This window comes from Prunus persica, chromosome G3 (assembly GCF_000346465.2).
Source record: "Prunus persica cultivar Lovell chromosome G3, Prunus_persica_NCBIv2, whole genome shotgun sequence".
In the NCBI taxonomy this organism is placed as follows: domain Eukaryota; kingdom Viridiplantae; phylum Streptophyta; class Magnoliopsida; order Rosales; family Rosaceae; genus Prunus; species Prunus persica.
The window spans coordinates 19,474,230-19,497,576 of NC_034011.1; the positions used below are offsets into that span (position 1 = coordinate 19,474,230).

The window sequence follows — 23,347 nt, forward strand, 5'->3', positions numbered from 1 at the left end:
TATTTTTTCCTTCATTATGTTCTCTTATATTTATCAATATCAAGAACTTATAAAGATTTTGTATGTTATTTTTTCAATAGAATGCTGTATAATTATATTTACTAATTGCATTGTTGATATTTATTCGGTCATACCTTTCTTCCTTACATATACGACTTTCAACAAGCATAAGAATTGTCATCTCACTAGCATCAAAATTTGAAAGGTGAGTTTCGTACAAAATTAAATGCGGTCCGCACACCGCAGAATTGTCATCTCACTAGCATCAAAATTTGACAGGTGAGTTTCGCATATATATATATATATATATATATATATATATATACGCATTGAATTTGATAGAGAGAGAGATAGAGAGACGGTTGAAGTGGAAGGCGATAGGTTTTTAATGGCCAGACTGAGTTTAAGTTTTCAAGTCAACCATGCATGCAAACGTCAACAATTTTATTGATACTTAAAACCAAATTATTGAAAAGCCAAAAGTCCAAGTCCTTGATATATTTGAGATTGTAGGGCAGAGATATAGTCAGGTCTTGAAGAAGCTTCTTCTTCGAGACAAGCCCCAAATTGCAACTTACACTTCTTGGAATAGTCTTACCTGCGACGTAGTCTTACCTCATCAATACTACGCCGTTTTGCTTTAATCTGTATCTCTGAACATGTAAAACAATGTTATGCTAAGAATAATAATGTATGAAAAATGGGGCTCCAAATTAAGCATAATTCCAAATGAAGCTCACGAAACTAACATAACTGAAACTCTAAAACAAGTCAAGAGCCTAAATAAACCCTATCTATAAATATGAAAATGAATGGAAAAAATGTGTCCACATAGAATACACTAAGCTTCTAGTATTTGTGTTAAATCATTGTGACAATTTCTTTGCAAGGAGAAATGATTGGGCATTTTCTTTGAGAAATGTATAATTCTAGAACATTTAGAAAATACTCATGAAGGTACGTACGTACGTAGGTAGTTTACAAACAACTAGAAGAGGCGATAGCATAATAAACTCACACACACAACACGGATGCTAGGATTCGAACCCAAGACCTTGCCTGAGAGAGTAAATACTCCAAACCACTACACTAGTAGGTCCTTTGCGTGGTAGGCAATTTTTAAGTATTTAAACATTAAGCAAAGATGCGTAACATGTGGGGAGAAACCTGACCAAAAGGAAGGAAAAAAGTAATGAGTATGACTAAGACCAGTTGAAAATCGCATTCCCAAATTTCAAAGGTTTTTGTGACCTAAACTAAATTTTCTTTTGATTATGGTTTGACTGGAAATCAAATGTCCTATTGGGTGTATATTTGTGACTTCCTGTAGAAAATGATGGTGTTTTTTTTTTCTTTTTACAAGAACAAAGAACATTATAAGAATTCATTGAATATAATTTTCATTAATGGAGAATACCCAAACTATGGAAAGTCTCCTCTTCTCCATGTCTAGCCAAACGAAGAAATGACAAAGCAATTGGCAAGTCAAGCCTCAAGTGGCCCTCCCTCTCTCTCTCTCTCTCCAGGCATGCTGAAAAGCTAAAACGTTCAACTATGTGGAGCTAATGAAATTGCTTAATTTCTTGCCAAATAAAACAAAAAAACATGTACGTTATACATTGACTTTTAGCAATAGCATGTCTGTTGGTTTCAAAATCTACCCTTCACTTTCTTGCTTTCTTTAATCCAATGGCCCAACTTGTCTCATTTTGGTGATAGATAGATAACATGCATATGCATGCAAATTAAACGCGTCGCTTTTTGTGATAAACAGGCCAAATGGAAATAATAATTAATACAATGGATTTTCTCATCTCTATCTTTGAGGATAGAGTGTAGGGTTGGGAGAGAAATAATGTTCTCTATTATAATTATATCTGCAATATTTTATCAAATATCCAGAACTTTCCCAGGGTTCCCTTATATGTGTGAAAACTGTGTTTCTTGTTTCCTCTATGGGGCCAAAACGACCGAAAAATTGTACTGATCCTGCACCCACATCATAAATGATTTCATATGCGTGGACGCTGACCCTATACACTGCAAACAAAGCCTTGCAGTTTTCAAACATGCACTTGTAAATGGCAGTCCAATAATTGTCGGATTACAACTCACAAAGTCATATTCATAACCAAAGTCATGTATGTAGTGCTTCATTATAAGTAGTTTCATTTCAACCACACATCGGCTCTTGCGAAGCCTAGTAGGTGTGATGTTTTATCATAAAAGGTCTCGGCACTATTAATGATGGAGAACCACTTATTATATATGTTTCATATTATTTTGTTAAGTTCCCGATGTTAGACTTTACATTCATCAACGTCATAAACATCATTTTGTTTGTAGTAGAGAAGGGAAAATTCATATACATGTCACATCATAATCATTTCGGCAATTCAAACACCCCAAGCTGGAGGACTTTTTTCCAAGATGGCCTGTTGCCGATATCATCCCACCAAGCAGAGACATGTTTTCTGTCCCTGATCATATGCTCCTTCCCCAAATCAGCCACCAAGTGCTGGTTAAACGGAAGGTGGCTAAGATCAGCAAGGCTGAAGAAATCACCAGCCAAGTACTTGCTCTTTGAGAGCCTCTCCTCATAAATGTCCAACACCTTCCCCAGCTTTGCTTCGCTCTCTTGAATGATCTTGGGATCTGAAGGAAAACCCAACGCTGAGGCAAGCAGAATGTGAACGACTAACTTGTAGACTGGAGGGTGGAATCTTTGTGCTTCAACCTCTAGCCATTGTTCCACAAGCCCTCTTTCCTCAATTGTCTTTCCCAGCAACTCAGTACCCTGGGACTTGAATTTTTCTGCGTAGTATCTCATGATTGCACGCGATTCTGCACGTCAGATTAGAAACCAGTGAACAAGTTTGTGTATGTCAAACAAAACTCTGTATTCTTGCTTCCCAAGCATTCCAATCGAATAATGTTAGGAGATAAATAATGTAACAAAATGCATGTAATGTTAATTACTTTGGTCCCAAATTAAAGACCAGAAAGCAGAAAAGGCAGAGCATACCATACAGGGTATAGTCCCCATCTTGAATGACAGGAACTTGTCCAAAGGGCTACACATTTAAAGACAAAGCAATCCAAAGATCAATATATTTATAGTTTCGAAAGAGATTATTATGAGTAGACCAATCACAATTAACAAGTGACTTAATAATACTAGCTAAAGCTAACCTGTAATTTGAGGAACTCAGGGTCCTTGTGCTCCCCCTTGAAGAGATCAATGGGGATGATCTCAAAGTCGATCTCTTTCTCCACAAGGCAAGCCAGCACACGCTGTGGGGAAGCGTCGACGGAGCCATACACCTTCACCACCATTGTGAATTAGAAGAGCCCGCAGTCTGCACATTCCAGCTTTTGGTTCTAAGTGGTGTTTGGTTGGGGCAATGAAATTGAATGGTAATGTTAATAGGAAAGATAATGAAAATGGAATTTTGGGATAGAAATCCTTATTTCTATATTTGTCCATAGTTGATGCATATACTTTGTAGATTGCAGATTACACAAATTTGGTTTTTTAATTCACATCACACCCCAAATGAAATGCAATTACTCATTACTGTTTTTCTTTTTCTTTTCAGTTTTCCCAAAATTAAGATTACAATTTACAAACTTTCTTTCACACATCAACTATCCAGAAACTGTTTCTTCATCATAATTCATGACTTTATGAATGACATAAATAGATAATAGAGAAAGGTCAATGAATGATTGGAGATGATATAGCTTATAAATGTCAGGTCACTCTTCGAAATGATGGATTGTTCCCTAGCTTATACATGACAAAATATGGATCTTATAGAGGTTGAAATTTAGATTCCTTTTGGGAGTGAAAATTCTGGCGGGGAAAAGAGAGAGAGAGAGAGAGAGAGAGAGAGAGAGCAACCACAATTGTAATTCTGGGTAGATTATGGTTCACGTTTTAGAAGGAAGATGGGTAAGACGCACAAAGGTGTTCGGATCGGAATGCATGTGCCCTCATGCCATGCATGCACTAAAGTGAGGTTATGAAATAGCATGAAAACAATGCGTTTTGCATTCATCAAACCAAATAGCATGAAAACAATGTGTTTTGTATGTACTAAACCAAATATTTTTCGATGCTGATTTAGTATCTTGTGTGGGTAACTTGGTTGGGCAGATCCACTAATATGAGGCCAAAGTTGAAATCAGTGATATGTATGTGCCTCTCAACTGTCCCCAATTTCTTTTTCTTTACACAAGCAATAGTCTAAATTAGGGGGAGAGAGAGAGAGCGATTGAACTCGGGTGTAAGGGGGTGAGCACACTACCATGATCAACTAGCCTAACCCACATGTACAATCTACAATATCTCTATATAAGCAATTATTGGGTTATAACTCATAGGAATCAATTGTAAATTTGCTCAATTTGTTGGAGAAAAAAAAGGGTCATAAATCGGTTGCAAAGTAGTATGATCTTTTTGGAGTTCAATTCTTCTGTGTCCAACTTATCTGTGCCCTCTCTGTTTCCTTCTTCGTTTTCTACCACCTGTCCTCACACATAATTGATAGAAAAGAGAGTTGACGGGCTTATCTATTAGTTATGTTGAGTACAACAGCAGAAATCGAAAATGGAGACAGGGAGGACCATATAAATTGGACACAAGAGAACTGAACTCTATTGGTGCAAAGACGGAAACCAATTTCTAAAGTGATGTTATTGCTCGAATGAAATTGAATGCTAATGTCAATGGGAAAGGTAATGAGAATGGAATGTTGGAATGGAAATCCTTATTTCTATTTCTCCACAGTTGATGCATACGCTATGTAATAGATGTGAGTATGAAAGCAAAGCCAACTAAGAGTTAATAATGATCTGATCATCTAACATTCACGAAAGTCATACAAAAGCAGTTAAAGCTAGGAAAGCTACAAAAACAAAACCAGCTCAAAAAGTCCAAAACCCCCGAACAAAATGTGAATTGCTTTGCTAGCTTTGTTTTCAACTAAAGTTCATCTTTAGAAACTCCAAAAAGCACCCCTCCAAACCAAGAAAGACTTTCATGAAATGGGGATAATACTATTTTGTTATTCCTGTCTAATAACACTATGTCACGTGAAAACGCGTCATAACACTTTCACACGGCATAGCATTATTGGTCGGGGAGCAAAACAGTGATATGCCCATTGCAACTAAGTTTTTCTCCTCTAAACCATTCATGATGCGAACAAATTTCACATCCCAAAATGGGTTTGCCCACTTCTCCTTTCTCATTTGCTCTGATCTACTTTTCTTCTTTTCTTCTTTTCCCTTTCCCTTTTCTAATTCACATCACGCTCCAAATGAAATGCAATTACTCAAATTTCTATTACCAACGAAACTCCAAGCCCTACAGAAAAAATGTGACATTTAGGGCCCATTTGATAATCATTTCAATTTTAGTTTTTAATTTTCATTTTTTGTGCTAGAGTACAGAGGAAAAAGAGGGAGAACGGAATTGAGAATGAGAGTGGAAATAGGATTGAGAGGGAAGATGAGAGGGGAGGATGTGAGGGAGAAGTAACAAAAGTGAAAACAAAAACTAAAATTTGAAATCTATTTGAAATTGTTCTCCCGTTCAAGTTTTTGTTTTCACTTTTGTTACTCCTCCCCTCCCATCCAGAGGCGGATGCACGTTGGCACAAGAGGGGTCCCCCTTGGAAGGCTGGAAATTTGGGAAGGGACTCCATGAAAGCCCCCTTGGACAGCTGCTGGAAGCCCCCTTGTACGCACACCAAGTGCTCGACGGAAGTCCCACAAGACGAGCTGGAGTTGCTGTGCTGAGCCTGCGCCTTGCGCGCAGCGCGCGCGGATTCTAATTTTTGTTAAAACCAGCCTTGCCAAACGACGTCGTTTGGTCAAGGCTCAGTCAAATTTTTTTTTAATTGACCTGGCCTCAAAACGACGTCGTTTTGGGCCTGTTTTAAAAATTTAAAAAAAAAAAAAAACTGCACAAAACAGAACAGCAACACATGCTTCGACAGAACAGAACCAAAGCCATTTCCACAGCCCCTCTTCTCCCACCATCTGAAACCCTAACCTCCCCAACCTCCCAATCTTCGAAACTTTTACACTAAGCCCCCTTGGCCACATAATCCTGGATCCGCCACTGCTCCCATCCTTCCTTCTTATCCTCTTCCCAATCTCATCCTCACTCCCATTCTCACTCTCATTTTCCTCTATACTCTAGCACAAAAAATGAAAACTAAAAACTAAAATTGAAATGGTTATCAAACAGGCCCTTAGAAAATAGACTTCTATAGTGGAATGGAATTGATCTTTCCCAACAAATCAATCGTATTTCAGAATAAAAACCCATTCTTACACATTAATAAAACATAATCCAAGCAAAACCTCAACGTCCAGAACCATTCATTCAAGCATCGGTTTAATATCAAAACTTGCATCACAGAATCAAATGTAGGAAGGAAAAAAAATTGAAGAAGCAGACCAAGAAATAGCTCAAGTACCTCGTTCTTTCCTTCAAAGGTGAAGGCTTAACCCAAGACTTGGCAGATGGGTCTGGCCGTCAGCGAGAGTGTGAAGATGGAGTGAGAAGATAGATAAAAGAGATAAAGGAGAGCGAGAAAGACAAAGCTTTTAACATCGAACTTCGGTTTTTGGGTGAAGTTAAATCAGAACAAAAGCTAGGACAAGCTAGCCCACAGGTTGCTTCTAGCTAAGCCACCAACTTTACTAAAATCCAGCCCAAACCCAAAAATGGACTGGCTTTAAAACCCCTCCCAAATCCAGCTTGAGCATTCATAATTCAAAAATGAGGAACTTACTCAACCAAGCAGTTAACCATAACAAGTTGTCAAGACAAAGCAAAAAAGGAAAGGTAAAGAAGTCTATTGATGCAGCAATAATACTTTAGTAAATTTAGGTTTTACCCATAAAAAAACTTTCACTTTTGGAAAAAGCCAAAGCTTTTTGAAAAAAGACAGAATAACCTCTCAACTTTCAAACCAAAGACATGCAAATGTAAAGGATTTCTTAAGAAATCAAAAAATAAATAAGGGCAATTTTGTCCATTTTTGCTTGTTTTAAAAATTTTCTCTCTCCTTTGGGCTTTTCCAAAGTCTCCCTAATACTTTACCATGTGCCAAGAGAGAAAGCAAATGATGAAGGACATAGCACATCATTATTCTTACAAGTAGTTTTGATTATTTATTTTTGCCCAAGCCCAAGCCCAAGCCCAAGGTACAGAAATTCATACATACTAACGTTCACATGACATGACTAAGCGAAAAACATTGTATGCACCGGCTGTATGCAAAAATACATCTGCCCTAAAATGGGGTACCAAACTCGAGGACCTTCTTCCAAGATGGTCTGTTGCTAATATCATTCCACCAAGCAGAGACATGCTTTCTGTCCTTTATCAGATACTCCTTCCCCAAAAGAGTCACCATATACTGAGTAAATGGAAGGTGGCTAAGATCAGCAAGGCTGAAGAAATCACCAGCTAAGTACTTGCTCTTTGACAGCCTCTCCTCATAAATGTCCAACACCTTCCCTAGCTTTTCTTCACTCTCTTGAATGACCTTGGGATCTGAAGGAAAACCCAATGCTGAGGCAAACAAAATGTGAAGGACTAAGTTGTTGAGTGGTGGGTGGAAGTTGTGTGCTTCAACCTCTAGCCATTGCTCAACTAGCCCTCTTTCCTCAATTGTCTTCCCTAGCAAAGCAGTCCCTTGAGACTTGTATTTTTCGGCATAGTACCTTATGATTGCGCGTGATTCTGCGGATTAAAGACAGTTTTATCAAAGAACTTGTTAGATCATTATGTTGATGATGCTGATAAGAAACCAGTGAACACTATTGTCAAAGAAAAAAATTTCAAAACTTTCTTACTTCCCAAACAGTACAATCCCAATTTGATGCTCTACAGAGATTCAAATGATGAATTGAAGCAAACCCACAAAATGGTATGCTAAAAGATGAAGAAAAATGAAATGTAACGCTAACTTTGATCCCAAAATTAAAGATTTAGCATACCATATAAAGTATAATCCCCATCTTGAATGAGAGGAACTGTTCCAAAGGGCTACATTTAAAGACAAAAGCAATACAAATTAAGATCAACCGTCATATATACAGATGATAAATATGATTTCCAAAGAGATGATGAGCAGAAACAATCACAAAAGATTGAATTAATAGCAAAAGGTGACCTGCAATTTGAGAAATTCAGGGTGTTTGTGCTCTCCCTTGAAGAGATCAATGGGAATGGTCTCAAAGTCGACCTCTTTCTCAACAAGACACACCAGCACACGCTTCGGGGAAGCATAGGCAGCGCCATACACCTTTACCACCATTCTTACTGTTTCAGCGAGAAACCAAGTATTTAGATCTCGGTCTGCAGAGTACCCTAGATTTTGGTTTCTTAGTTCTTATAGTAGTTAAGGTGTGATATGCTCATGCTTTAAGGTGTGATATGCTCATGCCTAGTGGTCCAATAATTGCCCTCTGCACTCCAAAACAGATAAACTCATAAGATTTTTTGCGCACTCAGATTTTTTGTTCTTTTCTTTTTTGAAGGCTGTGAGTAGCTAGTGAGTAGTAGGTAGGCGGTCACATGAAGATAATTCTTTAACAGGTAAAAGACAATTATGAGTGGATACTGCTTGTCCCCTCCGAAATGAGATAATTCATTAAAAACACAAAACAAAAACAAAAATTATACACACATCACATTATACACGCGTCACATTATTGACAAGAATATATAGACTCTATTTATATAGTAAGGAGGAAAATATTTTTCATTATGGTAGCCTTTGACATCATAGTTCTATTTAGGCTGCTGTGCATTGCGTGAGCAATTAAAAAAAGTGCCAAAGGGGTTCAGAATGCATGTGCCACCATGCCATTCATGCACTCAAGTGAGGTTCTGAAATTGTATGAGAACAATGCGTTTTGTATGCTCCAAATCAAATGTAGCATGAAAACATTGTGTTTTGTATTCACCAACCCAAATAGCATGAAAACAATGTGCTACTGAACCAAATATTTTTGGATTCTGATTGAATATCTTGTATGGGTAGCTTGGGCACATTCACTAATACGAGATGCCAAAGTTCAAATGAGTGATATGTATGGGCCTCTCAACCGTCTTCAATAGTCTAAATTATGATAAATGACAATCAAACTTGCATGGGAATAGAAGCACTACTTTGATCAATGAGCCTCGCTCATATCTATAATCTACAATTTATTTTTTTAGGTAATTACGAGGGAATAACTCATAAAAATCCATTGTAAATTTGTTCAATTTGTTAGAGGAAAAAAAAGGGACAAAAAAAAGGAGAGAGATATTTTTAAAAGAATTCAAAATGGACAAAAATACCCTTATTTATTTATGGATTTCTTAAGAAATCCTCTACATGTGCATGTCTTTGGTTTGAAAATTGAGGAGTTTTTTTGTCTTTTTAAAAAAAAAATTTATTTTTTTCAAAAATAAAAGATTTTTTTGTGGCTAAAACCTAAATTTATTAAAAGGTTGATAAATCAGTTGCAAAGATCTATGATCTTTTTGCAGGCTATTCAAAGACAGAAACCAGTTTAGGCCCAAACTGACAGATTGCTTCTCAGTGCTCAGTAGTCAGTAGTAAGCCACCAACCTTTCTAAAGTCCAGGCTCAACCCAAAAATATGAATTATACCAAGCCATTAATCATGCACTCAAATTACTCACCACACCCATACCTTAATCTAAATATTGGTTCAAAAACCTACCATTGTCTAACAAAAAGCTTGTAGTTCAAGTGATTAAGAGTAACTCCACCCATTTGCCTTTAGCCATGGCAAAGAGGGAGGTAGGGCAGTCACTATTCACATGAATAGTGATTGCCCTTGCAAATAGTATTTTGTGTTTCCACCTATTGCCATGGCTAAGGGCAATTACTATTCATTTTTTTGTTTTTTCACAACTTTTTTTTACTTAAATAATTAATTTGGATAATATTTTCGGATAAGATTTTTGGGTTCCTACGTGTCAATACTATTCATATCGGATAAGATTTTATTTTATTAGTTGTATTGGTTGGTATTTATAGAAAAAAAAAAGTATGAGGATTTTATGTTAAAAGTGAAGAGTATTGGTTGGTATTTATAGACACGGGCGGACCCATAATTTTTTTAGTGGAGGTGCAATATTGGCTAAGTATGAAAAATGGTTTTTCGGAATAATCATTTTCTCAAGATAATTTTTGGCGGCTTTTATTCCTTACACATCAAATAAGAAAACTTGATTTTATGGGATTTTAATATGAAGTATATATTGACTTAATGAGCCATCATTTTTAGCCTAAATTGTATTTTGCACTAAAACCGATTTTTCATATTTTGATTTGGTGGGAATTTGATTTTCTAGTATTTTTATTTGAATCCAAATGGGGGGTACTTCCTTATTTACATTGTAAACTTAAGTAAATGGAGTAATATAAAAATAAATGAATGTAAACTTGTTGAAAATGGAAATAAGGTATAGAGAGGAAAATGTTGAGTATAAAGAGTGAATAATGGTAGAAGTAAAAGAAAATGTAAGAGGATTGGTATTGAAAGGTATTTATAGAAGAAAAAATCTGACTTTTTAAGAATTTTTTTTTAAAAAAATTTAATACTGGGCGATGACGTCACGCTGACGCAAGCCGTGACGTCATCAGCCTGGGTTTCGAATGCGGGCTGAACTGGCCCTCGGGCCAGCCCGAGTTGGTGGGTCCCACACGCAACCCGGGCCTGGGCTCCCCGCTGGAACGAATTTTTTTTTCGGCCCCCCCCCCAGCCTTGGGCTCGGTCTCTCCGGTGAAACCGCTCTAAGAGCATTTATCTCTACACTTGAGGTCCTAAGTTCGATTTTCCTTCCCCAATAATGCTTGTATCCAAAAATTAAAAAATTAAAAAAGTTTGGATTATACAAGAGGAGAAATAACTACTGCCTTTAACAAACAAAACCTTTCCAACTCCATCATATTAATCCACTTGTACACCCGGAATGGATTACAGATCCAGCAAGAATGCTTTTTTAAGTCCTAAGAGAGAGCAAATTACAAGGGGCGGAGCTTCTTATTCCCACAAGTACTTTTGATTATTTATTTTGGCCAAAGCCCCAAGGCAAAAGAATTCTTGTGTACAACCAGTGAATCCAACGTTCCTCCAACAATAATTCCCTCACATGTCGTTCACGTGACAAATTATTACGATACACATTGTATACACTGGTTGCATGCAAAAATTTCTTCCCATACCTTAAAATGGGGCACCAAACTGCTGGAGGACCTTCTTCCAAGAAGGTCTGTTGCTAATATCATCCCACCAAGCAGAGACATGCTTTCTGTCCTTTATCATATACTCCTTCTCCATACTATTTGCCAAGTAGTAGGTGAATGGAAGGTGGCTAAGATCAGCAAGGCTGAAAAAATCACCAGCCAAATACTTGCTCTTCGACAGCCTCTCCTCGTAAACGTCCAACACCTTGCCAAGCTTTTCTTCACTCTCCTGAATGATCTTCGGGTCCGAAGGAAGACCCAATTCTGGGGCAAACAAAATCTGAATAACTAAGTTGTCGAGTGGTGGGTGATAGTTGCTTGCTTCAACCTCTAGCCATTGTTCCACAAGACCTCTTTCCTCAATTGTCTTTCCCAGCAAATCAGTCCCTTGGGACTTGTATTTTTCTGCATAGTACCTTATGATTGCGCGCGATTCTGCATATCAAATTTTGACAATTTTATCAAAGAACTTGTTAGATCATTACATTGATGCAGACAAAATAAATCCAGATAACAAGTTTGTCATGGAACAATTTGCATAAATTTCTCTCTCCCGAAACATTCCAATGTTTGCTGGATGTTGCGCACAATTTTAAATAAAGAACTGAAGTAAAGCCCCAAAATGTAATGCCATATGTAGTTGTACTCTAGCCTTTGATATTATATAGTCAAGTCTTACCCATAGAAAACATGTCCAAATATTATATATCCTGCTGTAATGACTGAAAAGCTTTGCAGATTTAGGAAATTCATCCCAAAAGTTCAAAGCAAAGTAAATACATACTACATAATTACCAGGGTGTATACTAATACCCCGGCAACTTTGTTATCAGGCTTCTAATCTGAAACACATTCAACTTCAAATGAAAATCTGCATGATCGAAGTGGTTTTCATCAACGTTGTTATAAGTTAAGAACATCACATCCCAGACTGTTTAGAAATAGAAAATTTCAACTATGCTAACCCTTGTCAGAATTTTCAACATATATCTAACAAAGAAAACACAAGAACATTATTATTGAACGACTTAATATTTATCATGAGAGCAAGCAAAAATGGATTAAAGTCAGTGAATGTTAATATAAATTTAAAAAAGCAGCATACCATATAAAGTGTAATCCCCATCTTGAATGACAGGAACTTGTCCAAAGGGCTACATGTAAAGACAAAACAATGCAAAGATCATATATATATACATAATTTCCAAAGAGAAGTATGAGTAGAGCAATCACAATTAACAATTGAAAATTAATAGCTAAAACTAACCTGCAATTTGAGGAATTCAGGGTCTTTGTGCTCTCCCTTGAAGAGATCAATGGGGCTGGTCTCAAATTCAATCTCCTTCTCAACAAGGCACACTAGCACACGCTTAGGTGAAGCATAGAAAGGGCCATACACCTTTACCACCATTCTGATTCTTTTGAAAATTGAAAAAACAACGAACTTACAAAGTGTCCGTGCAGAACAGCTTTTGGTACCCAGTTCTTATATAGACTCTCTAGCTCTTCCTCTATCTCTCAGAAGAATGCATTTCTTTACTGAAAAACAGGTATCCAATTTGCCTTTGGTCACTAGTTCTTTTGCTTTGATAAGCTCTTAGCTCATCATCATAAGGGGCAGTAGAAATTTAATTATCCTTGACTGGGGCAAGCCAGTCAAATGGTGGCCTATCTACAGTTATCTCTGGTTTATAGGGACACCAAGGACCAAGGTACCTATAGTCTCCAGAATAAATGCATTCAACGAGGATTATATCATCAAAACCATTGAAAGTTTAAAGTGATCATCACCTTCTAATATTTTTTTCTACCTCAACTCTGTATAAATTATATTAAATGACTATGTCAAAAAATTGGTCTTTGAAATTTAAAGCCATTCTAAACCCAGCTAGCATAGAAAACCCTTACATCACAGGCACTGTCTTATATGAAAATTCAAAATAAATTGTAAAAATTTCATGGTTACTGAAGAAAATAAAAACCAACAAGAACATAAATCATGGAACAAAAAATACGAAAAAATACGAAAAAATAAATTATTCAAACCTAAAGAAAAAAACTATTCAAAGCGAAGTGGAGCCTTCAGACATCATCATAAGGCCCCGAGGGTTCGAGGTGGGCAGAGTGGGGAGAGAAAGAGAGACAGAGGAGATGTCATACGAGCAGCAAAGTAACCAAACGCATTCAGATTGAAAACTATAAAATTGTATGGGAAATCACGGTCCCCTCAGTTATTTTCGTGTCTACACGGTGTTTGATTAAATGCCGCTTCGAGCAAAGCATTCCTCTGAACTCTTTTTCTCACAACCCAGCAGCCGCTCCACTCGCGCCCTTCTGCATAACGCCGACCGGAAGCTTCCATTTATATTTCAGTTTTTTCTTTTTCTTCTGGGTTTTAGGGCTGCAGTGTTATGTAATTTGGGCCTATTTAGTGGACCTAGGTTGTCCGAGCCCAACCCAATCCATATTTTCTGGGTTTCGATGGGGCCTGAGTTGGGTGACAACCACATCAAATATTTTGTCTTCAGAACACCCAAATTCCGAAAAATTATTATGATACCAAAATACAACCATGTGGTGCAAAGAGTTTGTAGTTTAAGTGATTAAGAATATTTACTCTAATCACATATAATATCAATACTCCTTACATAAACGAGTTATACCACTTATATTATAACACGTAAACATAACCATGCTCCGCACTACACTATAGTTACTCACAAACTGCAATGTTTTCAAATGAACAGAGAATGACAGCAATAGAGATTGAAGCATAAATAAATAGTCCAAAACACTGAGATATGATTTCCAATAATTCTGTACATTCTAAGCAGCTTAGGATGCTGCCAGCATGACTATATTGACACAGTAATAAAATTTCCAGAATCCGCTTTAATCGTTCAGTGGCTTGCTTGATGCAAGCCAATCAAGAAGTTGCCCCAAACCCCGAAGAGCCAAACTTCAAATTTATAGTTTTAATGAGCTTAACTTCCTCAACAACAAAACTCATGTAACACAAGCAACAAAATGGGATAAAACCACCATCTTTTCATCAGAATGAAACCACTGATTTTGGCTGGGATGAAGATTGCAATTGAGAAAGAGCAGTATCACTCTCCTCAGTCTCATCAAATACAATTGGCTTTCCCTCAATGTGTTTTCTGCATACAAAAACAAATGCTGTTAAGGCAAATCAATGCTTCTTTAGACAAAAATCACACCCCAGAGCAATTTAATACCTCTGAGAGATGAAACTCTCTTCAGACAATGCCTTCTCTAACCTCTCCTCAAATGGTGTCGCATGCCAACTCACCTTCTGATCCTGAAAGTTAAAATATCACTTCAGAGTTCAGAACACTGCTTTAAAGATTCAAGGCTGCAAAAAGAAATAGAAAGCACTTTGGCATACCTCCTTGTATTTATTAGTTGAGTTTGGGATCCCGTTGCCGTCCCACCACTTCGGCGAGATACGAGTAGGCTCATCTTCATTCCAGTGAGTAGCAACAAGCCCAATGATAGGCCTGTCCCCAGGAGTTCTTCCAAAATGGCGAGTTCGACCAGGAACATAACCAAAGTTTTGGTTGTTGTCATCTCGATTTACTGGTTTCAGCCAGGAGGACAAACTTGATTCGACATTGAACTCTTGTCCAGATGAAGTTTCTTTTGCCCCCACTTCTGATATAGGGGTTGCATTTCCGGATTGGTTAAGAGATTCTCTTAGCTCACCTGAAAGTCCCTGTGAGTTCGTATCTTCGTCTTTCATTAACTTCCACTGAGAGATGCCCTCTACGGGGTTTTGCACGGCATAGACATACTGGGACCTGATTCGAGCCTTTCCATTTGGAAAATTTCCCAGGTTTGCTGGGAAAACAGTTCCTGGTGTCTGCATCTCATCAGACAGAGTTAGTGGGGTTGGATAAACTGAAGGCTTCGATATGCTCTGTTTTCCTGGAGTTTCAGATACCTTCGCACTCCGGCTATAATTTTCGGATGAAGAACCTCTGGAGGAATTTGTATTGATATCGCATTCAAAACGAACAGCCTTGCTCCTGCACTGGACATCTGGAGTTGAAATACTCTCAGTCTTGACCGTCGAATCAGTAACTATTCCACTGCCTTCAGTAGAGCTGATAGAGATTCCTCCAGTATTCTGTTGGTTCGACATACTACCATTGCAAACAAAATAAATTGGACAAGTGTCAGAAGCTATGCTATTCCAAGGAAATAAAATCTAAAATGTAAGGACAAACGTCCCACGAATCAAGTATGTTTACTAAATCTAAAAGGTTCCTGAAAGTCCAGATCATTACACCAGAAAAAGAAAAAAAAAACTCAATTATTTTATGCAGACCATTTCAAATTGGCACCGATTTTTCCCTATGGAAGCCCAAAAAAATTTCAATGCTAAACGATGTCAGATTGAAATTATGGTTTAGCAAACGATCTCCCAAGTCATCTATAAATAGCAAATCTATTAATTTTCAAGCATTCAATACAGTTGTAGAACCTGCTAGGTGTATGCTCTGAACGACGTGATCCCTTTCCCCACTCTTCACCAAGTTTAATAGGTGTAAGGGGCTGATCTGGTTGATCCTCCTGCTGAAGTTGTTTAATGGATGTGTTGGGAAGCCATGAGTTGAACTTTGGAGGCTCTGAACCTCTATCATGGTGGGGTGAGCCATTTAACTTTGAAGACGCCTTCCGAATTTCAACTGGGGTCTCTACTAACGTACCACAAGCTTTAAGAAACTTGGCCTGCAGAATAAGGTGCGGTTCATAAGTAAAATAATATTTTCCAACAGTATAAGAAATTCAAACAAAAATGTGACCAGCAAAATGTAAAAATGAGATTAAATCTACTACAAAAATGGAATTAAAGCTCCATTGAATGTCACATTGTCTAACTTATAAAGCAACATGAATTGATATTGTTTCTCCGCTTAAACACCATGATACTGGAAAAGAACGTCTTTGTTGCAGTATATCACATTACAATAAGGGAGCAACATGAATTGATGTTGTTTCTTCACTAAAACACCCAAAAAATTAATTGGCAAAAATGGCCCTGTCAGATTCGAATTATGTTATTCTTTAGCATTACCATCTAAATAATCTATATCTTTAAGTGCCATATTCATTTTCAAGTTCACTGTGCGCAGGACAAAAGATCATTAAATTTGTCAATGTTCTTGCTTATAAGGAAAAGCCATAGTAAAGAGCTGGAATGCACAAGACTATGGTTCCAATACTTCCAAACTCATACCTCATTCCTCAGCTCCTTGTCAATTTGTGGAGACCCATAACATGGACTTTCCCTATCTTTGCTTGGAGAACCTTCTCTCTCTTTGAGAGTTATATGCAAACCAAACAAGAAGTAAAATCAGCAATAAAATTTATGACTCAGATAGAAGAAAAAGGTTGATATGCTACAAAAATAATAAAATAATATACCTTCGGCTGAAAATAGAGACGACAAACGGTTTTGAGATATCACGACTTCCTGATTAACATAAAGGAAATGAAAAACAAGAAAGCAGTGTTATATTATATAGAACTCATTCATCCACTGTTTGCAAGCTAACTAAAAGAAACACTAATCGACTGTTGGTAGCTAATAAAACGAAATAGAACAAAACAAATAGTAAATTGAAATGCTTTTGGTTCCATTTTCTATGATATCCTCAGCAACCAAATTAAAAATTGAAAATTTATATAATCAATTTTTTTTTTCTTAGGCTGATTCAAGATCAAGCACAAATTAGTATTCAATTGACTCTGATTTCCTCAAATTTTCTCAAAATTTCGAATACTTCACAGAACAGTAAGAACAGACACTGAGAAGACGAAACATTTCTCAGGAACCAAACGGAAACCTTACCGTCTGATTGTTACGGGAGGATTGGGAGACTAGGTGAGGCCGAGAGCGGAGATGGCGATCGTCCTTGACCCTAAAGCAACCAAAGAAGCAGCCCATAGCTCCCGAAACCGACCTGTCAAGAAACCTCAACACCGATCTGCAGAGAAGCCGTAATTCACGGTCCAACAGCGAGCATAACATCGATTGCGAAAATTAAAAGAAAAATGAAAAATAAAACCCTAGCTTCTTCTTGGTTTTCTTTTTTAGGTGATTTATGCAATGAGAGAGAGAGAGAGAGAGAGAGAGAGAGAGAGAGATGAGAGAGAGGATGAATGGAGTTGTTGGGTCGTTTTTGAATTTTGAACAAACAAAACGAGGGAAACAAATACGCCTCGCCAAATTGGAGGGGCCTGGGGACTTGTGTACTTGATCGAGTGCGTTGAATTCGATACTCGCTATGTGGGTGGTGAAACGTGGTGCGAGAGGGGCTGATATAGCAATTAGGCAGAAATATTGGGGCCCAAATAGAAAAACAATATATGAGAAACCGCGAGTATTGTACTGCATATGGAAGGGAAGGGCGTATGGATGCTCAAGTAAGAATGTTTGTAATTACAGGTTTAATTGTTAACGTCTATCTGTGTACAAATTGTCGTCGTCTCTTTTAATAAATAAAATATATTCAGATTATAAAACAAATAAAATGGATTCAGATTGCCCATGCCATTGTTGATTTGTTTCAAAAATGAAAAAAGGCAAAGCAAATATTTCCTTAGAATAATTTAGGGTGTTGATTTTCTCACTTTTTTTTGTCCATTTACAGTCTTTTTTGTTTTTTTTAATACTTTTTACTATAACACACAATTTTCAACAAGGAAGTGTAAGTGGACAAAAGATAAGTGGGAACATACAATTCCAAACAGTGTAAGCGGATAAAAGAAGAATGGAAAAATCAACTCTCATAAATTATTATATGTTATATCGTTGGACGAGATGTTGATATTTTCTATTAGGTATAGTTACTGTATAAGCCCCTTATTTCTCAAAAAGCGTTTTTCACTTTGAGGGAGGTGGAAGCCACTGTTCTTCCTCTCCTCTCCATTTCCCCTTCCTCCTTTCTCCTCTCTTCCCCTATTTTCAAAGACAAAAGGTTTCCCCTATTTGTCTTTGTTTTGTTATGATTTTCCTCCACTCATCACAAGCAGATGTGTCTCTGCGTCGGATCTCCATTTGCATTTCAATGTTGGATCTCTACCACCATTTTTTTTGCGGTTTCTTCATGTTTGGAATAAGGCGCGCGACTCTTTGGGTTTGTTTTTTTTTGGGTAGTTTTCACCTCACATTTTGTGAGAGATTTTCATATTTCCTTTGTGAGAGCTTTCCACCTCTGTTATACGAGAATTTCCTTTGTATTGTTAAGGCTTGGTTTTTTCAAGCTTTATCTTTTTTTGGTTGTTTTGAGTTTGCACTCATAATTGGAATGCATATGTCAAAGTTTCTTTGATCCTGCGTGAACGTTAGTGGAGGAGGCCCAGATTATCTTAATGTTAAATCACTTTGTTATTGTAATGGCCCTTTGTGGTTACTTTATGGCTAATGACTTTTTTTTGCTGAATTATTAATGTAATCCCAGAATTTCTAAAATAAAAGAAAGGAATAGTTATTTTATAACATGGGGAGTACAAGCTATGACGTGTGACTATACTTTAGTATCACATTGTCATTTCTTCTATTTTTTTTTGTTGGAAGTACCACACTGTAATTACTCACCCCATAAGACCATAATATTTCTAACCACTACCTTCTTTTTTCTTTATAGTTTCTCCTTTAATAAGGGAATGTGAATATACTAACCATTGATGCATTATGAGACGCACGTATTCTTCAACAAAACTTTCTTTTTTCATTGACATTTAATGCCAGCATTCTCAAAATTAGATTAAGAAGCCAAATGGTCACCCTCTTATTATGTTTTTCTTTTCTTTTTTTGTGGAGTTAAAATTTTGTTTTTTGTGTTGGAGAACGAATTGAGTGTTCCAAAAATAAAAAATAACAAAGAGGTTAGATTTCAAAATTGAAACACATACAAGTCTAATGTGAAAATCTTTTTTGATTAATGATCTGTTATATATATATATATATATATATATTAACCCATTTATGATGTGTATGGAGTGTGAAATTTGCTGTGTGGGGTGGCATGTCATGGAAACAAGGACATGAAAAGCAAATGTCACCGAAAACATAAAAGTAATCTTCATGGAAGTCTTTGGAAAACTGATCCGAAATAATGAGACGTAATTATCAAAAGTTCAAAAAGCACCATGAGATGTGGAGCCAATAGCTTGAGCTTAGTGAGGATGAGTCTCTGGGCATGTGGGAAATGGCCCACAATTTAGACCGTAGTCTAGCCCAAGCCCATTGAAAGATTAGCATGACCCAAATTATTATGAACGTTGGGCCTAGCGAAGTCTTATTTTTGTCCTCCGTGTACTTCTCTTTCCAACTCAGAAAGAAGTTGCAAGTTCGAATTTTCCTTCTACCATTCCTAATTTGCCAGTTTCTAATTGTAAAATCTACTTAGCTATGGAAAACCTAGTTGTTGTTGCTACAACGGATAGAGTGAATCTCATCACTCCTTTTTTATGGGCGACATATACCTCTTTTCGAAGATAAATTATAAAGTGATACAGATGTAGACGCTAAATTATAAAGTGATACAGATGTAGACGCTAAATTATAAAGTGATACAGATATAGACGCAATTACGTAATTGGTTTGGCAATATTTGGTACCATCTACGAGGCAACAGATAATTCCATAAAGAATAAACCTAAAATGCAGAAATTGTACAAGAAAATTTGAAAACTACACATTTTGTAGAACAGATTGTATGGGCTTGGCAAGATGAAAATTCATTTTCCATAAGATAATGAATCTTTGCCAAAGGCAAAACAATGAGTGACCAGGGAGTGTACATGACAGAAGGCAAAACAAAATGACGTTTGTGTTCAACTCACACCCAAGTGATAGATAGCAACACCACTCGATTCACAGCCACCAAATTTGTTCTCACACACACACACACTTGGGTTCTTTCTAGTACAAAATACAATTAAAGTTTGCCAAGCCAAGTGGGTCGTTGTCTTTTACCAAAAGCACCATAAATTGTCTCCCCATCACTTCGCAAATATATGGTGGCCATGGTGTGTGGTGAACTTAATTGCAGTGGGCCTGTGGTATTCTCCATGGCAGCAGAAAAGAACCCAAAAAGTGTACGAAAAGATTGGGGTTGGGAGATCCATGGCCACAACAACAATCCACAATCGACAACCTATGAGTCATTTTATCACTTCCATTTTTGTTGTCCACACTTTTTCATCATTGTTATTATGATCCTTGTCTATTACAAACATATGCTAATAAATCAACATATGATTTAATTCAGTTGTGTGTTAAGGAATTTTTCGTTACGGGGACGAGGTGTGCCCACGCACCACTTGGCTCAGTTACCCTCAGCTTCCTACTCTAGTTCGACCTCTTTGAGGCATTTTGTCGAACACTTAACTCTTTCAAAAAAATATTATAAATGTATAACAATAATGAGTAGTAAGGACAATTGCATTCATTATTACTTATGTGGATCCGCTAATAATTAAATGTGCGGTACACCAAAGATTTCATTATTATTATCTACAATGTTGAAAAGTATTTTATGTGTTAATATGCCAACCACTTAATATTACCATATATAATATAAAATAATTTTTCTAAACGACATCTCGAAAATTTCAAAGATATTTCAAAGTTTGAATTCACACATTTTAATGTGTTATATGGGATACAAAATGCATGATGTGTAGAGTATTAATTATATTATTTTCCATGTTGGTGGTATATTTACGATAAGATCTACCCTATATATGGGAAAGGCCAAACCATCACCATTTCCTTTGCATGTGAGAACAAGAAATCAAAATGTCATCTTGGAATTTCTACACCACCACCACATGTCCAGATACCCTGGCTACCCAAAACGATGAAGCAAAGGTGACGGTGGCCCTCAACAAAAGCATATGGAATCATGGAAGGATCTTCCTCTCTGCTCCTCCAACATACCTACCTACAATACAAGCAGCTGATCAACTTCATTACTTTGCGCTAACATTCACATAATGTTCAATGATATATATCAAATGATTTGACAATATTAATATTTTAGTAGAAATAATTCATATTTAATATACATTATTACGTCAGTTTGGTCGATTAATACGATTCTTCTATTTTTTATTTTTTATTTTTGTGGGTACATTAGGGTCGAACGGGGTGCCAGGGGATTCGAATTGGGGTACCATATATGGTGGGAACCCATCGGCTATTAGCATTATTCTTTTACCATCTTTAAGGCCATCTCCAATTCATGAAGTCAAATCCAAAAAATCTCAAATTATAGCCCAATTTCTCTCTCAACCCAAGAAAAGTAAAGGGTCAAAATTTGGAAAGACTCAAACTTGGGACTAAATACCAATGCATGTAGATTTTTGTTGGAGCCCACTCATGGCTGACGCATTCTATGTGCAAGGAGGAATCAATGGGCACCAGGTGTCCTGCTGCTGAAGTTGTCATGCGCCAATAGTCGCGCATATTTTTTTATTTTTTAAATTTCAACAATCCATATTAAATCCAAGCTATTTTAACCGTAAAAATAAAAATAAAAATCCAACAGCTGAAATTTAAATCCAACGGTCAAAATAATACTTTTAATTAATCTAAAGCAAATCCAACCCCAAAACTCACTCCAAACTTTATAAATACCCACCCATGTCTCAAATAAAATTATATTTGTGGAATTTCAATTTTTTTTTTAGGTCACATTGTTCAAAAAATTAAATTATGAATTTATTTAAAAGGATTAAATGAAGAAAAGTTATCCATGAAAAAAAAATAGACTTAAACTATTCTTAAACAATTTAATAAAGTTGTGGACTTAAAATTTGAGTATAAAGGAGTAGGGGAAAAAACGGTTACCAAATTAGTTGGAGAATGCCTAACTCTTGCTTTATTGGCCAAAGTTATTTGAAGACCAAATCAAATTGAAGTCCCTTGTGTAAGAAGATCGAATTGCTTGACAAAAAAAGAGAGAAGAAGATTAAATTTGCTTTAATGGTCAAGGAAGTTAGCTAGACCATCACATCATGTCTTCCTTCATAGGGTTAGTTCACTCTTATCACACCGAAAGGGGACTAAAATCTAACCAACTCTAGACTATATGGGCACCCAAAACTTGGGTTTCTTTTTTTCTTTTTTTTTTGGTGAAAACCAAAACTTAGGTTTCAATCACTAGGACCAAATGCTTAAATTAGTAGAGAGCTGCGGGGAATGGGGAGTAGTCGACAAGACAGGACAGTTAAACACACACAAATACAATGATACATCACTTCACTCACATGCATTTCGTTCATGAATCATTAAGACCTATGCGAAAACTGTTAAGGATCCTTACCCCAGCTAGTAAAAATACTTCCCTACCCGATATCGGTGTTGCATGAGGAGAGCGATAAGAAGAGGGGGCAGTAACACCGAGGTAGGGAAGTTTCTCTCCTAACTTAGGCTGAAGGTGAAGCCATTCTCATCAGTCACAGTACCCTACAATCAAGAGGCGATCTAAAACAATTTCATCCACACCACACCCACTTTTTTTCTCTTGTAAAATTGCAATAACCTTGTTGGTACCTGTCACTTTCCAAAGACAAAGACTTGAATATAAAATGCAATCTCAGCTTCATTCAGAATCCCACATGCCTTTCTTGACTGGTTCCTACTTCCTACTTGTGGAGCTATATATATATATATATATATATATAACTTCAATATATTAATGCATTTTGTATTGGGACCAAGGATGGACATATAGTTTAACTGTAAATAAGACGAAATACTTTTCGAATAAAATCAACTATACCTCTAGCTAATGAGTAGACATTTGGTTAACCTATACATTTAATAGAAATCCTTGCATAATTTATATGTATAATGAATCCACACAAATTGTTGTTACTACTAGCTAGTGTGCACATTGTTGTCATATATAAACTTTTCTAAATAAAGTCAATGGTATAGGCAAAATACCGTACAAGGAGCATTTTTTTTTTTTTTGGAGTTACGAGTGAGTTTTAGGCTCAATTCTATTTATA

General features: G+C 36.7%; 4 protein-coding genes across 6 annotated transcripts; all 4 read right to left on the reverse strand.

Moving 5' to 3' along the window:
* LOC18783070 (glutathione S-transferase F9) lies at nt 2,269-6,891 on the reverse strand. 2 transcript variants are annotated; one of them, XM_007215882.2, is made up of 4 exons: nt 6,492-6,891; nt 3,193-3,359; nt 3,026-3,074; nt 2,269-2,844 (listed from the first exon to the last, which is right to left on the reverse strand). In XM_007215882.2, the coding sequence occupies exons 2-4, from the start codon at nt 3,334-3,336 to the stop codon at nt 2,384-2,386; spliced, it is 654 nt and encodes a 217-aa protein (XP_007215944.1). In that variant the 5' UTR covers nt 3,337-3,359; nt 6,492-6,891; the 3' UTR covers nt 2,269-2,383. The 2 variants fall into 2 exon arrangements, with proteins under 2 accessions (XP_007215944.1, XP_020415924.1); XM_020560335.1 differs by having other exon boundaries at nt 3,193-3,381.
* LOC109946244 (glutathione S-transferase F9-like) lies at nt 7,166-8,490 on the reverse strand. The gene is made up of 3 exons (XM_020560337.1): nt 8,199-8,490; nt 8,023-8,071; nt 7,166-7,765 (listed from the first exon to the last, which is right to left on the reverse strand). Exons 1-3 carry the CDS (start codon nt 8,340-8,342, stop codon nt 7,314-7,316), a joined length of 645 nt encoding a protein of 214 aa, XP_020415926.1. The 5' UTR covers nt 8,343-8,490; the 3' UTR covers nt 7,166-7,313.
* On the reverse strand, nt 10,914-13,641 carry LOC18782598 (glutathione S-transferase F9). The gene is made up of 3 exons (XM_007215894.2): nt 12,561-13,641; nt 12,399-12,447; nt 10,914-11,728 (listed from the first exon to the last, which is right to left on the reverse strand). The coding sequence occupies exons 1-3, from the start codon at nt 12,702-12,704 to the stop codon at nt 11,274-11,276; spliced, it is 648 nt and encodes a 215-aa protein (XP_007215956.1). The 5' UTR covers nt 12,705-13,641; the 3' UTR covers nt 10,914-11,273.
* Nucleotides 14,026-17,587, reverse strand: LOC18782605 (protein JASON). 2 transcript variants are annotated; one of them, XM_020558721.1, is made up of 8 exons: nt 17,172-17,587; nt 16,745-16,793; nt 16,557-16,636; nt 15,801-16,048; nt 15,258-15,459; nt 14,703-15,176; nt 14,533-14,615; nt 14,026-14,454 (listed from the first exon to the last, which is right to left on the reverse strand). In XM_020558721.1, the coding sequence occupies exons 1-8, from the start codon at nt 17,349-17,351 to the stop codon at nt 14,346-14,348; spliced, it is 1,425 nt and encodes a 474-aa protein (XP_020414310.1). In that variant the 5' UTR covers nt 17,352-17,587; the 3' UTR covers nt 14,026-14,345. The 2 variants fall into 2 exon arrangements, with proteins under 2 accessions (XP_020414310.1, XP_020414309.1); XM_020558720.1 differs by having other exon boundaries at nt 14,703-15,459; nt 17,172-17,586.